Source organism: Mus caroli, chromosome 5, assembly GCF_900094665.2.
Source record: "Mus caroli chromosome 5, CAROLI_EIJ_v1.1, whole genome shotgun sequence".
NCBI classification, from domain to species: domain Eukaryota; kingdom Metazoa; phylum Chordata; class Mammalia; order Rodentia; family Muridae; genus Mus; species Mus caroli.
Genome location: NC_034574.1, coordinates 100,821,619 through 100,837,244, shown reverse-complemented (window position 1 = coordinate 100,837,244; position 15,626 = coordinate 100,821,619). Strand labels below are relative to the sequence as shown.

Below are 15,626 nucleotides of genomic sequence, written 5' to 3'. Positions count from 1 at the left end.
CAGCCTGGTCTACAAAGTGAGTTCCAGGACAGCCAGGGCTATACAGAGAAACCCTGTCTCGAAAAACCAAAAAAAAAAAAAAAAAAAAAAAATCAGCTGAGTGGTTGCTTTATGGGGGTAAGTGACTGACAGGATTATGAGAAAATTTTAAGAAAATGGAAATGTCAGTATAATTCATGTGTTGGTTAGCCTATGAATACATTTGTCTAAACTGGTCTGACTACACAACTGAAAACTAAACCAGTCCTTATTTTGTCAATTATACCTCAGTAAGACATATTATAAATATACCAAGTATTAAAATGCTTTTAGATTTAAACACATCTAAATGTCAAATTTAGGTAGTGATGGAGGAGGAGGAGGTAGTGATGGAGGAGGAGGAGGTAGTGATGGAGGAGGAGGAGGTAGTGATGGAGGAGGAGGAGGTAGTGATGGAGGAGGAGGAGGTAGGTACCCACATTAAATAAACAAAAAAATACACAAATATGAAGCTGGGTATGTAGCTGTTGATAAGGTACTAACAAAAATGGGGCCCTAAATTCAATCCCCAGCATTTCACAAACTAGGTTTGGTAGTGTACACTTGTTGCAGTATCTTTTATTTGCCTGATAATCGTGAAGGCTTACTGCCTCTGTCTGCTAACCTAGGCCCAGACCTGGAAGCGTCTAGCCTCCATACAATCTAATCTAGGCCTAGACTGCTCAGCCTCTAAGACTTATTGCTGAATACACTCACCCTTCCTAGTTCTTTCTGAACTGTGACTGGCTGGTTCATCTCAGCTGATCTGGCTCAAACTCTCTTCCCACTAACTGATCCAGTCTGGCTTTGCAGAGTTTTCTTGAATTGCACTGCTTGACCTCATGCTAACTTTGGCAATCTGTTCTAATCTCCTGACTCTTTCTCATCTCTGGCCTGTTCTGTCTTTACCTGTATCTGTCTTCTCTCTGCAGCCTGTCTCTGTACAACTGTCCCAGTAAAATGGCCCTTTTTCTCTTTTCTTTCTTCTCTCTTCTCTTCTTCTCTCCTCCTCTCCTCTCCTCTCCTCTCCTCTCCTCTCTCTTTCCTTTTCCTCCCCTCCCCACCGCTTTCTCTATGTACTCTCTCTTAAGCTGCTTCCCTTTCCTCTCTCTTCTAGTGAGAGCTGGGCATATTCTAGTTTGTCAAATCTTTCTCTGATTTGTCACTTTGCCAGTCAATTAGATGTCTCTTTCCAACGTGGCTGCTTCCTTCTATAATCTAACTTTACCTGCATTGTTTGGGATTAACGGTGAGTAAGTGAAGCTCGCTGATCAGGCTGGGCTAACTGGTCCACACTCCTGGGAACCCTGTCTCCGGCACTCACCTCTCGGGTTACATGGACACACGCCATGTCCAGCTTTTATGTGGGTATTGGCTGTTTGAACACAGGTTCCACTGCAAGATCTTTCTAGACTGTTGGAGTCCATGAGTCCCTACAAAGGCCACACAAACTCTGATCTCAGTCAGGCAGGGATGGTTTATTGAATGCACACCCTAATACTGATCAGATCGGGGACATAGTTTGGACTTGAGGAGCTGGAGCTATACCCATGAATATCTTCCTCTATCAGCTTATAAAGGATAAAAACCACAATGAACTCATACACAGGTGCACAAAGTGCTGTTCGGTGGTCAGCCATTTTAGAAATAACAGTTCATATTAACCTTTAAGTTGATGGGTCCTATGTAAAGCTTTGTGGATTTTTAAAAAATGTTTTGTTTTTAAAGATTTATTTGTTTATTATATATGAGTACACCCTAGCTATCTTCAGGCACACCAGAAGAGGGCATCAGATCTCATTAAAGATGGTTGTGAGCCATTTGGGATTTGAACTCAGAACCTCTGGAAGAGCAGTCAGTGCTTTTAACCTCTGAGCCATCTCTCCAGCCCTGGATTTTTTTTTTTTTTTTAAAGATTAACAAACCTTGTATAGAACATACAGAACTAAACAGGGTATGTGGTCAGCATGACAATGCTCTGAGTCAATTTTTTTGTGCCAGTGACTGGCAGGCATGTTACAGCAACAATATGAAATAGCTGGCAGGCATGGAACAAAATGGCTGCAGCTATGCTGTGGTGAACACTCCTCAACACAGACCCTTGGTAAATTTTAAAATCCATTCATGTCTTTTGCCTACGAAACACATGCTGCATATTTAAGAAATTTGTAGCATTTCAGATTTCATTTAGTGCTATTCATTACCTTAGTTAATCTTTGTAGGTAATTCTGTCACTGTATTTTAATGAAGGATTTTGGGTAGCTGCTTTTCAGCATTCCTGTTAGGGCAAAGCAAAGCCTGTTACTGCCTGGACTTGAGTTTGTTATGACAAGAAATTATCAGTGTAGAAGTGGCCACAACTCTTAGAATATCTCCCTGCATTTTCTTTATAATTTTATTTCTAAGTAAACATTGCTGTTATCAAAACAGCTGTTATTTTTCTTTAAGAACTTTCTCTAGGTTTTGTTTTTAGCTTTCTTTACAATTTGAGAACTGAGAAGGTAATTTTAGATTAACACCTGTTGGAGAAATTCCAAAATTATAGAGGGCCATCTGTTTGCATGCTTTGAAATATTTTCAAAATAAGATTTTGTTTGTTTCATTGCAGAGTCTCAGTGTATAGCTCTGGCTGCGCTAGAACCCTGCTTGTCCTCTAGGTTGTTTCCAACTCAGAGATCCCCGTCTCTCCTTCCCAAGTGGTGTGTTTAAAGGTGTGCTCCTAAACCTTACTAAAAACATTTTATCATTACAAACTGGTTTTTTGTTGTTGTTTTGTTTTGTCTGTGTAGTCCTGGCAGTCCTGACACTAGTTCTGTAGACCAGGCTATCCTCAATCTTGGAAAACCGCCTGCCTCTGCCTCCTGAGTGCTGGAATTAAAGGTGTGTGCTACCACATCCAGCTTACAAACTGATTTTTTTTTAAAAAAAATATTTATTTGTCGTGTGTGTGTGTGTGTGTGTGTGTGTGCGTGTGCGTGTGCGTGTGTGTGTGTGTGCGTGTGCGTGTGTGTGTGTGCGTGTGCGTGTGCGTGTGCGTGTGCGTGTGTGTGTGCGTGTGTTCGAGTATCCATAGAGGTCAGAAGAGGGAGTTGATGCATCTTCTCCTGGCACTGGAGCTATAGACAGTTGTGAGCTGCTAATGTGTCTGAGGTTAGTGAGAGTGTGCTCATACACATAAAATAAATAAAATCTTCTAAAGAAACAAAATATGCCACTGTCAAAGAAATGAACCTGTAGTAGTCTGTAGAACTGGGTTCTGGGGAAGGTAAAATAAGTATATTTGAACAGTGAGTGTTAATTTTTACAAGCTTTTGGGAAAACATTGTAACATTATGTTATCTTAACCCTCTTAAAATTGCAAAGCTTTTGACCTAGAAATGCCAGTTACTGAAATCCTCTCTGAAGAAATAATCAAATACTCAGGCAAAGATTTATGTATTTAATACAGTAGGCTGTAGAGCAGAGCAGTTACAAGTCCTGAAGCCCAGCTGCCTCAGCCCAAATTCAGGTTCTCTTACTTGGAACCACTGTGGCTTAGCTTAATCCTTACATGCTTCAGGTGTCTCTGTCTGTAATGTGAGGACTAATCCCCACCCTGTAGAGTTCTTGTAAGAGAGGAATGGTCATCCCTTCAGAGTCAGTCAGCCACAACAACAGTGTGTGTAACACCATCCTCCAAACATACAGCAAACATGTGTTTCTCCCTCACATACCAGATATGCTCTGCTGGACATGGGTATGGGTCCTATGGACTGTAGTGTCTCTTGCTCTTGAGGGGTCAGTAAGTGACCAGGGATGTATGTGTTCCTGTAGGCAAATCCTGCCACGCACACTCTTTGCAGCACGTTTACTGACAATCTCAGGCCAAAGGACATTGCATGCTGAACCAACATCCATGATTTAAACATTGGCTTTGATGGCCATACGGTCTCTGCAACCACTGAATGTTGCCATTATAGGATGGAAGCTGGATTAGTTAACACATTGATGTATGGGGTCATGACTATAATTTAAATAAAATCGTGTTTTTAAAAGCAGGTGGCACGTTGGCTTATGGGCCAGAGTTTTCTAACCATTGACTAGCTTATTCTAATCAGTCAGAAATTTTCAGAGGGAGCCGGGCAGTGGTGGCGCACGCCTTTAATCACAGCATGAGGAACTAACCGTATTAAAGGTTGAGGAGCACTGCACAACAGCGATTCTTGTTTCCGGTCAGCTTAGAAACGTGCTATAGAAGCTGACAGTTGTAACTGGGTGGTGGTGGCACACACCTTTAATCCCAGCACTTGGGAGGCAGAGGCAGGCAGATTTCTGAGTTTGAGGCCAGCCTGGTCTACAAAGTGAGTTCCAGGACAGCCAGGGCTATACAGAGAAACCCTGTCCAGACACCCCCCCAAAGAAATTTTTGAGGATTTAATAAGTTAACATACTAAAGTACATACCAGTTGCATATGTGGAACATCACTAGCACATGTTGGTCTTCATTAGCAGTATTGCTTTTGTTACTTTAGCAAATATTGGAAATAATAGGTGTTCAACAGTCCACATAAGGTCAAATATATTACAGCACACCACACTTTTAAATGTTACATATCCTTTTAGACATCATTTTAAAATAACTAAGGGGAGGGGCTGGCTTGATTAAGAGTATTTTCTGTGCAGCCATGAGACCCGAGGTTCACATTCCTGGGACCCATATAAGAAGCTGGGCATGGTTGTACTCATGCCTGGAATCCCAGCCCTGGGATGGGGAAACAGAGACAAGAGGGTTGTTGGAGCTTGCTGGTTGCTAGCCTATCTCTAGGTTCAGTGAAAGTCCCTGACTCAAGGGAACAAGGCAGAAAGTGACAGAGCAAGACCCTCAATATCTTCCTCTGGCCTCTGCAGAGGCAGATATTCGCACACATGCATATGCATATACTACATGTAGACATACCCAGGTACATACACTTAAAAACATTTTATTTATTTATTTTTTAATGTGAAGGCGGGCTGGACCGATGTTCAGAGTGCCTCCTGGGCCTCCAGAGGACCTGGTTTGCTTCACACTATTCATATCACCAGAAGGCTCAAAATCATCTATACAGACACACACACAACTAATGACTTAATAAAAACCTAATGGGAAAGGAATATGTTTGTTTTAAGTAAAGAGATAATTTCTGTTATGAGTCTAGTTTTTAAGGAAAATAATGTATTTTGTGTGTGCAAAGGTTTATTCTCCAGGATGGCTGAGAGAGTAAACTAGATGGACACTTTTCCAAGGTACAGTAAGAAGAAGCAGTTCTGTTCTAGGACTCGGAAAATGGTCAGGACACCGGCCCATGGGGTAGCACCCCTCTACTGACTCTCAGGTTATCTGGACCATATTCCTCGAGCGTCCAACTGTCCTTTCAATGATAATAGGGCAGAATACTGGTGTACAGAAGAGGGCAGCCTCTCATGCCTCTGGCTATCTGAATATCCAGACGTACACACCGGCTTCTCTTAGAAAGTAAAGATTATGCTACAACGTTTGCTAGCCCTGGGTCTAGACGTCACATGAAGACTGGCAAAGGAACCTTCAGAATCTCCCAAACTCTTTTTTTCTTCAGTCTCACAAAATATTGACAATTAAGTGTGTTTTTGTGTGTAGAAGGATTGCCTATAGTACATGGGCATGTATGTATGTATGTATGTATGTATGTTGAGACCAGAGGTAGCCTCGGTAGTCATTCCTCGTGAGCAGTTTGCCTTGTTTTTTGAGAAGAGGTGTCTCACTGGGGCCAAGTCCTCAGTAATTAGGCTAGCCTGATTGGCCAGCTGAGCCCAGGATCCTTGAGTGCCTGCCTCCCCAGGGCTGGATTTACAGACATGCCTTTCTCTGAGCTCACCCCTAGGTCTTGCCTCTCAGTCCTCCTCTGCAATGGCACCTGGTCTACATAGCTGGCCCTCAGAGAGCCCATCGGCCTGTATGTGATTCTCTTCTTCATTTTCTCTCAGCTGGTCTTGTGTAACCAAAAAAATGCTGAGATATGGTGTAGCTTCCATCTGGGCATTGCAGAACATTTTTTTCAGGAAAATCATGTAAGAATTGCTTTAATCCCAGCACTCTGGAGGGAAAGGTAGGCAGATCTCTTGAGTATGTAGTCAGGTCTACATAGTTCCAGGACAGGTAGCTAGCTATGTAGACCCTATCAAAAACAACAACACAAAACAAACAAACAAACAAACAAAACCAAAAACCACCACCACCACCAACAACAACAAAAATCTTCAGATTTGTTTCAAAATAAATGATCACAATGATGTCAGCCATATTAAAAGAAGCAAAGTTGCCACTTTTTGTTTGTTTGTTTTAAGACACAGTTTCTCTGTGTAATAACACTGGCTGCCCTGGAATTTCCTTTGTAGACCAGGCTGGCCTTGAACTCACAGAGATCTGCCTGCCCCTCCCTCACGAGTGCTGGAATTAAAGGCATTTACCACCACTGGTCTGGCACTACAGTCACTCTGGGGTTTTGTGGGATTTTCTATGCTGCCTTATATTTATTTAGGGGGTTGGTTTATGTGTATATGTGTATACACTGTTCCCACCATGCATGCCTTCTGTGTGGAGGACTTACAGGAGGCTGTACATTTTCTCTTTCTGTCCTGAGGGTTTTAGGGATTGAACTCAGGTCAGTGGCAGGCTTGGTGGAAAGCCCCCTTTCCCCACTGAGCCAAGTCACCAGCCTTGTGTTTTTTTGTTCCCCTGTCATTTTTATGTGTTTTGCCCACACATATGTCTACACACCACTTGTGTACAGTGTCTGCGAAGGTCAGAAAGGGGTGTCAGTTCCCTTACACATCTAGAGTCATAGATGGTTATTACCCACCATGGGGGTGCTAGGTCACCTGAATAAGGGTCACCTGGAGAACAGCCAGTTCTCTTCATCTCTCTAGCCCCTTGCCTTTGCTTTTTGAGAAGGATCTCATGTCACCCAGTCTGGCCCCAAACTTGCTCCATGGCTGAGTTTTATCTTGAGCTTTTGGTCCTCCTACCTTTACCACCCCAGTGCTGGGACTACAGACAAGCCCAGTTTATACTGTGCTGCGGATGGCCCCAGGGCTTTGTGCCCAACTGCACCACTATTCCTTAGTTTGGAACTAACAGAGAAGATTTGTTTGTTATGTACATATTTTCCATTTCCAGTGACTTTATTTATAATAAAAAACTGGTGATGATTCTTACCAGTTGGCCTGTCATTTTCAGACAGATGTCACACACTTTTTAAATTAGTAATAATTTATGCATTAAAGGCTAATTGAAAATAAAATTATAGTGTCATACAAATTTGACATGTTGGCCTGGGTGATTCTTGGGGGAAGGAATATAGGGTACATCGTAACATGTCTAGCTGCATCTCCAGATGTTGCCCATGAGAGTCCAGTGGTGAACCGCAGCTTGAGGCTAAAAATGTTTCCAGATGTTGCCGAGTGCCTCACTAGAGGACTACACTGATGCAGCTGAGAACCACTGTCCTGTGTGTCTTGCTTTACAGGAGTGTAATTTGGAATAAAGCAACATTCCATTAGGAGCTAAGCACAAAAGCAACACAATAAAAAACCTGCTAGGCAGTAATTTTAAGGTGTTCAGCATGAACAAAAATTTCAGACTATATTTCTTAATCAAAGGCTAGATTGTCTTGGCAATTGTTATAAAAACAGATCACTAGAAGCATTTTAGCAAATGCCACATAGGAAAAGTAAAATTAGTTAATAGAGATGTAATTTACAGTTATTTCTTCAGTCATTTTGAAATGTAAGGCCGCAGACCTGCAGTTATTAAGGGAAACATAAAGGTCAGTGTACGGTTTTTTATACTCGAGTCATGGCGATTTTCTGCAGCATGATGGATAAAAATGTGTTTTTCTTCTTTGGTCATACCTACAGCAGGGATGCCCAGCATCCTGCTGAGGCCATCATTAACCTGACTTCCTCTACAACAGGTTTGGCCTTCTGTGGAACACCTCAGCTCTCAGGGTGTTCTTCAGCTTGGACATTTGCCAGGGGAAGTGGGCAAACAGCTTGTGCAGAGAGAAGAGCAAACACTGTTAACCCGGAACCATCTTTTTACATCATTGAGTGTTCTGTTGTCTTTCAATGCCAATCATCAGCTTTGTCATCCATGGGGTGGGTAAACTGAAGCAGGCAGCCACTGGGGGGGCATGGGGTCAGTGCTTATAGTCTCTGAGGGAGGTTGGTCCAGATACTGACTGGTGCTGCTGCTATAGCAGCCAGTGATTAGAGAAATTACTCAGCAGACTTTTCTCTAAGGGAACATGTACATATACATATATGCACATATACACATCTGGTGGACAAATATAAAAAAGTTCCAACAAGCAGGCTCCAAGCATTTCACACATACACATACATACACACATTCATACACATACATACATACATACACACACAGTTGATGTAGAAAGCTACAACACACACTCAGACATATATACATACATACAGATTTGATGGATGGAACAAAGTTCCAACATACTCTCACACAGACTTTACACATATACATGCATGCACATACAAATATATATATATATATATACATATATATATATATATATATATATATATATATATACACATACATACACACATACACACTTAGAGGGTACATACACACACACACATAGTTGATGGAAGGAAGGAACAGTGTTCCAACAACTTTATTTTTCCTTTCATGGCTTGTATATCAAGCTATAAAATTACAATATGATTGTGTACTATTTTTGTTTTAGTGAATGATTAAGAAAAACAGTGTGTTCCCAATAGCTTTATATGAAATAACATTATGCAGTACAGGTAAAGAAAGGAAGTTGTTCCCAAGAATCCACGTACATTCATAACTAAGCAACTTGTTATAAATTAACAAACTGTGAGCAAGCAAGATCTCTCAGCCAATTTCTCTTACTGGCAGGTAGAAATTTGTGGTTACAAAGAAAGGATTAATTATATTATTATTTTACTATCTATCTTTTAAAGTAATCTTATAATAATCTTAAGTACAAATCTAAACTCTAAATCAGTCATATCTATTTTAAATTCTCAGAATTTACATCTGCACATCAGCAATTTTTATTAAGTCATATCAAGAAGTTGAGAACAAAAATGGTTATAAAAGGGCTGGAGTGATGTCTGAGCAGTTAAGAGCACTGACTACTCTTTCAGAGGTTCTGAGTTCAGTTCCCAGCAACCACATGGTGGCTCACAACCATCTGTAATGGGATCTGATGCCTTCTTCAGATGTGTCTGAAGACAGCTACAGTGTACTCATACATAAAATAAATAAGTAAATCTTTTTTTTAAAAAAATCGGCCAGGCATGGTGGCGCACGCCTTTAATCCCAGCACTTGGGAGGCANAGGCAGGTGGATTTCTGAGTTCGAGGCCAGCCTGGTCTACAAAGTGAGTTCCAGGACAGCCAGGGCTACACAGAGAAACCCTGTCTCAAAAAANANAAAAACAAAAACAAAAACAAAAAAAGGATATAAAAAATTTATCATCACCAGTTCAGCCTCAGAGAGAGTCACGTCAGCTAGTGCTGTCATTGTTCTTGTTCCCTGAACGTAAAAGCTCCCTCACTTAACTAATAACAGTGTTCCTTTTCTGAACTTCAAATTGTTCCCCAAGATGTTCTACATCAAAGCCAGTAGTAAAAACATCTCAACCTAGCTTCACTAACATTATTTTTCCAAAAGTTTTCTACGGCTGGTGGTCATTGCTCACAATAGGTCTAAGTTCTTCTCTAGTGTAATGATAGAATCATTAATCTGCTCCAGCAGCAATGCCTGAAAGAGATCAAGGATTAGTACTGTGAGTGCCCAGTGAGGGGCTGGGAGCCCCCTAGAGTTTTCACATAATTCTTAGATTAAGAGGGATGTGAGGGCAGCAAGCAGAGCAGAACTGCACAACAACATGATGTCCTCAGAGTCATGCCTCAACTGAGAGACACCCGTCCTGGCTGTGCTAACCGGTGAGCCAAATTCATTCCACGAGTTCTAAAACCATTTATTATTCCTCCTGCTTGATCCTCAGCACTTCAAATTATCAATTGTCTCCCAAGTATTAGTGGTACTTTGTGAGGCTTAGGGATTAGTTCCGTGGAAGCATGCTTGCACAGAACCTTGGGTCTGGTCCCCAGCACTCAAAAAATTAGAATGGAGGAAGGACCTGATGGAAGGTAGGAGGGAGGGAGAGAGAGGAGAGGAGAAAGATGGGAGAGAGGAGAGAGAGGGAGAGAGGGAGAGAGGAGAGAGAGGGAGAGAGGAGAGAGAGGGAGAGAGGAGAGAGAGGGAGAGAGGAGAGAGGAGAGAGGAGAGAGGCGTGTGGATGTGATGACTTAGCAGTAAAAGCGCCGTCAAACTGGGGACCTCAATTCAACCTCTGGTACCACATGTTGGTTGTACAGAATTAATTCCCACAAATTGTCCACCACACTTGTCCTGTGGCACTTGAATACACACCCCTCCACACACACATACACAGAAAAAAAAAAACTTTTGGCTTGTGTCACCAATACCATTTTCCCTTGGTTTCATTCTGTTTTGTTTTGAGATGGTCTCACTTTGTAGCCCTGACTGGTCTAGAGCTCAGAAGGTCAGCCTCTGCGTCCCAAGTGCTGACTTCCAAACTTTCAAACTTCATTTTCTTAATTTTATTTGAAATTAAAATGATACCATTTTCTTCTTCCCTTTCCTTTCTCCAGCCCACACTCATACCCCTCAAATTCATGGCCTCTTTTTCTTAAATTGTACACACATATATAATATATTCCTAAATATACAACTACAACCTGCTCAGTCTGTATAAGGTTCATTTATGGAACTGATTTCAAGGTTGACTGTGTGGTGTTGGCTCACCCTTCGATGTGACGCTCTCTGAGAAGGCTGTCTACCCCGCTCATCCTTGCTTAGTTGCCTATAGTTCTACCTCTGGGTTGGGGCACTGATAGCTTCCCCCTCTGTTTTAGCATACATTTTGGTTTCCTTGTTGTTCGTTGGTTTTGTCTTGTGTTTCATAAATATTTTCCAATCTTAAGTTTCTCCTTGTCTAGACTTAACCCTTGTGACTTAATTGTTGAAGAAATGGTCTCTTTGTATTGCATGTTTCCCACAGCCTGGAGTTTGCCTCAAACTGTCCTTTGCTTCAAGGTTTCCAGTGCTCGGGCTGTCTCCACCATTTCCTGTGAACAGGTGGCTGCAGCTAGAGGTTTGGTCAGATCCAGAGCTTCCTTCCTTTTTGGCTGTGGCCAATGGCAGCATTGTTGATCTCTTTTTGCATGGTGATTTTTTTTTTTTTTTTTTTTTGTCTGCTTGGTGCACACCATGCTTTGCAGGCATTTGTCTTTAATCTTAGTGGAGACTCATAATGCTAGCACGTGTCAGTTTATAGCTGATGATCAGACTTCTTATTAGGTCCAGTAATCTCAAAATCTCAAATGATTTTTAGATAGGCCTCTTGGGTCCATTGTGTTGCCTGTGATTTAATTTTGTGGTGTGTGTGTGTGTGTGTGTGAATTCACTTAGTGCTGTATAAAAATGTTTTGCATTAAAAGCGCTTTTACAATTAGTAATAAAACTCAAAGGACTCAGCCGGGTGTGGTGGTGCACGCCTTTAATCCCAGCACTCAGAGGCAGAGGCAGGTAGATTTCTGAGTTCGAGGCCAGCCTGGTCTACAAAGTGGGTTCCAGACAGCCAGGGCTATACAGAGAAACCCTGTCTCGTAAAAACAAAACAAAACAAAAAACAAAAACAAACAAACAAACAAAAAACCCTCAAAGGCCTGAATTATTTGTACTGGGATTCACCATCTGTGAAACCCCTTGAGGACAGATGTCCAAACTGCATATAGGACCATTTCCCTTTGAGCTTGCTGAGTTGGGTGTTTTTTCCCTTTGAGTTTGCTGTCTCCTGCTCGTGCACCATGGCTCTTTAGTCTCTTTCTGCTTTCTCTGCAAGGTCATCCTGCTCACAGTATTCTACTGTTTCCAAGTGTGAGAAACTGGCTTGGGAATATAAAAGCAAAACTAGCTTTTCATTGTGTGTGTGCATCCTTAATTTATTCTGCTCAGTTCTATCTGTAGACCTCAGTTCTACTGTTTATTAAATCGAACCACTGGAACTCTAGATCCAAAAAGTAAGTATCAGGCTGTGTTGACCAACCGCCACGTTTGAATATTGAATGTCTTGATCTATGGCTGATGTAGAAAGGCATCAACAGCTGAGATCAGATATCAGAGCAGCACACACAAAACATTGCAAAGGGGGGCCTGTTGTGTAGCTTTGCCCATTGGCGTGCAAGGAATAATTTTTGCTTTTCTTTCTTTTTGTTGTTGTTTTGCTTTGTTTTTCTTCTTTGAGACAGGAGATAGCCTTGTCTGGCAACTCAGTATAACTAACAATGACCTTGAACCTCTGATTCTCCTGCCTCCACCTCCCAAGTGCTGGAATTCAGGTTTCTACCAACATACCTGGATAAATCACACACACACACACACACACACACACACACACACACACACTCACACCAGATCAGGCAGGGTTTTCCTATGTAGTACTGGCTGTTTGGGAACTCAGGAGTAGTGTTAAGAACTTGCTCTGAGCCGGGCATGGTGGCGCACGCCTTTAATCCCAGCACTTGGGAGTCATAGACAGGCGAATTTCTGAGTTTGAGGCCAGCCTGGTCTACAGAGTGAGTTCCAGGACAGGCAGGGCTACACAGAGGAACCCTGTCTCAAAAAAAAAAAAAAAAAAAAGAACTTGCTCTGTAGACCAGGCTGGCCTTGAACTCACAGAGATCCACCTGTCTCTGCCTCCCAAGTGCTGGGGTTAAAGGAGTGTGCCAGCACTGCCTGGCTAAAATATTTAGTATTACTATGATTATTCATAAAGACCTTTAAATTCTCACTTGAAACAGTGTTTTGTCTGCTCACCTGGTCTAGGAGTGGCGTTGTGCTTTATTGAGTAACTGGCCTGAATGGCATTGGAGAGGCCAATCGTACATCCTGAAAGGGTATTTGTTTCCTTTACTTTCCTAAGACCCATGTTGTCTGGGCTTCTTGACATTGCACTTTGTTCTAGAACTGCCATATAAAAGCTTGGATTATACATTGTGCTTCTCCAAGCAAGGAGAACGCCCGTTCCAGTGCGGTGAGTGCCAGCTTGCTGCTGACTGACTGTCATGTGACCTTTGCTTGCAGGCTCGGTTGTCCTACATGCGGGTGAAGTATCTTTTCTTTTCCTGGCTGGTGGTTTTTGTTGGAAGCTGGATCATATATGTGCAGTATTCAACCTATACAGAGCTATGCAGAGGGAAGGACTGTAAGAAAATCATAGTAAGTATTTTAAATATTTTAGTTGTTTTTTTAAATGTCCTATAACAGACTATAGTTACTATAAATGGCCTAATTATTAAATGTCTTCGACAGTAAAGGCAATTTGATATTACAGTTGTGCTGAACGTCCTAGCTTTTTGATAAACTCAGTGCTCAGAAATCTAAATATGTAGTACAGGTAAATCAGTGTGGAAGCAATCTCACTATGAAATGGTTTTTATTTTCAAATATACTTGAAATTTGGTTTATTATATATCAGATTTTAAAAATGTTTAGGACATAAGTATGTTATTATAGATTTTCTAGAATATATATATTTTTAATAAAGAGTCATATCAAACACTAAACTTTATCTAAAGGGTATATATTTACCACTTATTTTCTCTCTGAGTAATTCAGTATATTTTATAAAAATTACCTTATCAGTTCAAGATTAATAGCCATATTTACTGGCTGTGAGTGTTATAGAACACTTATTTTAAATCCTTGAGTTTCTTAATTAAGTCAACTCCTTATTTTCTACTACTATCTTTCAACATATATCAAAACACTTATTTCAGGACCATATATTTATTTTTGTATTTGTTTGTTTTTATGGGACTCTAGTTCAAACCAAGAACCTCAGGCGTTCAAGCAGGTGCTTACCTCCAAACTACACCCATCTCTATGCAAAACATTTAAAGTGTGTGTGGGTGTGAATGGAGCTCCTGCTGAGACCAGAAGAGTGAACGCATCAGGTTTCCTAGAGCTGGAGTTACAGGTAGTCCTTAACTGTCTGATGTGGACTTGGGGAATGAAACTCAGGTAGTCTGAAAGAACAGTATGTGGTCTTAACTGTTTAGCCATTTCTCCAGCCTCCTATAGCAGTCATTTAAAAAGTGTAACTCCTGGGCTGGAGAGATGGCTCAACGGTTAAGTGCACTGACTGCTCTTCTGAAGGTCCTGAGTTCAAACCCCAGCAACCACATGGTGGTTTCCTAGAGCTGGAGTGTGTTACAGGTAGCCCTTAGCTGCCTGATGTGGATTTGGGGAACGAAACTCAGGTAGCCTGAAAGTACTTTGGGTGCAGCAAGCATCCTTTCTTGCTGAACTACGTGTAATGCTCAACCCCAAGATCTTACTGCTGTCACCGCAGTACACATATTGAAGTGTCGTACATTAATACAGTGTACGGAGAGTCAGGATCTTCCTGACTACCATGTCATGTCGGTTCACTGTCAAGAACACCAGGCTAGAGACAAAGTCCTAGGCTGTGGTCACCTTTTCATAACAGGGCTTTGCTTTAGTTCTAGTTTACAGGCAAGAAAAATGTTTTTGCCCTACCTGCCCCTTAGCTTTTATGACGCTGACTTTCACCAATACGCTTGGGCACTAACTGTGATGGTCCTCGGACATGTCAGCTGGATATAGAGTAGGTTCAAATGTCCTTGACTCAATCTTGTTTGGTCTGAGGCAAACGGCCTCATACTGTCACTGTAGCATTGTAAGCTGTTCCTGAGAGACAGCTGGAGAAGCGCCCCTAGAGCATCATTTCCGCTTTGTTAGGAGTTAGGGTTGAGTGGTCATCACAGTCATGGCCATGCTGGTTTCTTCTCTGAGTGTCTGCTGTCTTTTACACTCTCCATTTCTGTGTGAGAGGTTACATCTGTTGTGGTGTGGGTGCTGAAGTAAAAGTACCTCAGGTTTGAGGTCAGCCACCTTCTCAGTAGCTGTGCAAGCTCCTGAGCTTCTGCAGAATGGTGACTAATGCCATTTCCATATACTTCCCCTTCTACTTCTATATGATTGCTTACTATAGCCATAATTTCCTAATTACTAAGTAATTGCAGCCAATCCTGTTTGATGCCCAACTATGTAGAAATCTTACATAATTGGACTCTGTAGGTGGGATCTCCCAGACATGGCCTGTTTCATTAACTGGAGTAGGAGAGGCGCTTCTCTTCTGTGTACAGCTGAGGACCACAAAGTTCCATCGGAGTCCTCTGACTGACTCCTCTGTGGAGGGAGTCTGCACTTCTCTGAGGAGTGCCTCTGCCACATTTAGAGGGCTGGTGTGAGTGTTAAAGGAACATACCCCTTGGGAGGCAGAGGCAGGCAGATTTCTGAGTTCAAGGCCAGCCTGGTCTACAGAGTGAGTTCCAGGACAGCCAGGGCTACACAGAGAGAAACACTGTCTCGAAAAACCACCACCACCACCACCAACAACAACAGGAGCATACCCTTTAACCTGAAGCACTAA

The 15,626-nt window shown here is 41.9% G+C and overlaps 1 protein-coding gene across 1 annotated transcript in view; it reads left to right on the top strand.

The window, feature by feature from the left end:
• Dipk1a (divergent protein kinase domain 1A) overlaps positions 1-15,626 on the top strand; it is a 72,899-nt gene that overhangs the window by 44,850 nt on the left and 12,423 nt on the right. Inside the window, exon 2 of the mRNA XM_021162220.2 lies at positions 13,253-13,387. Coding sequence (XP_021017879.1) covers positions 13,253-13,387 — 135 coding nt within the window. The remainder of the gene's footprint in view (positions 1-13,252; positions 13,388-15,626) is intronic.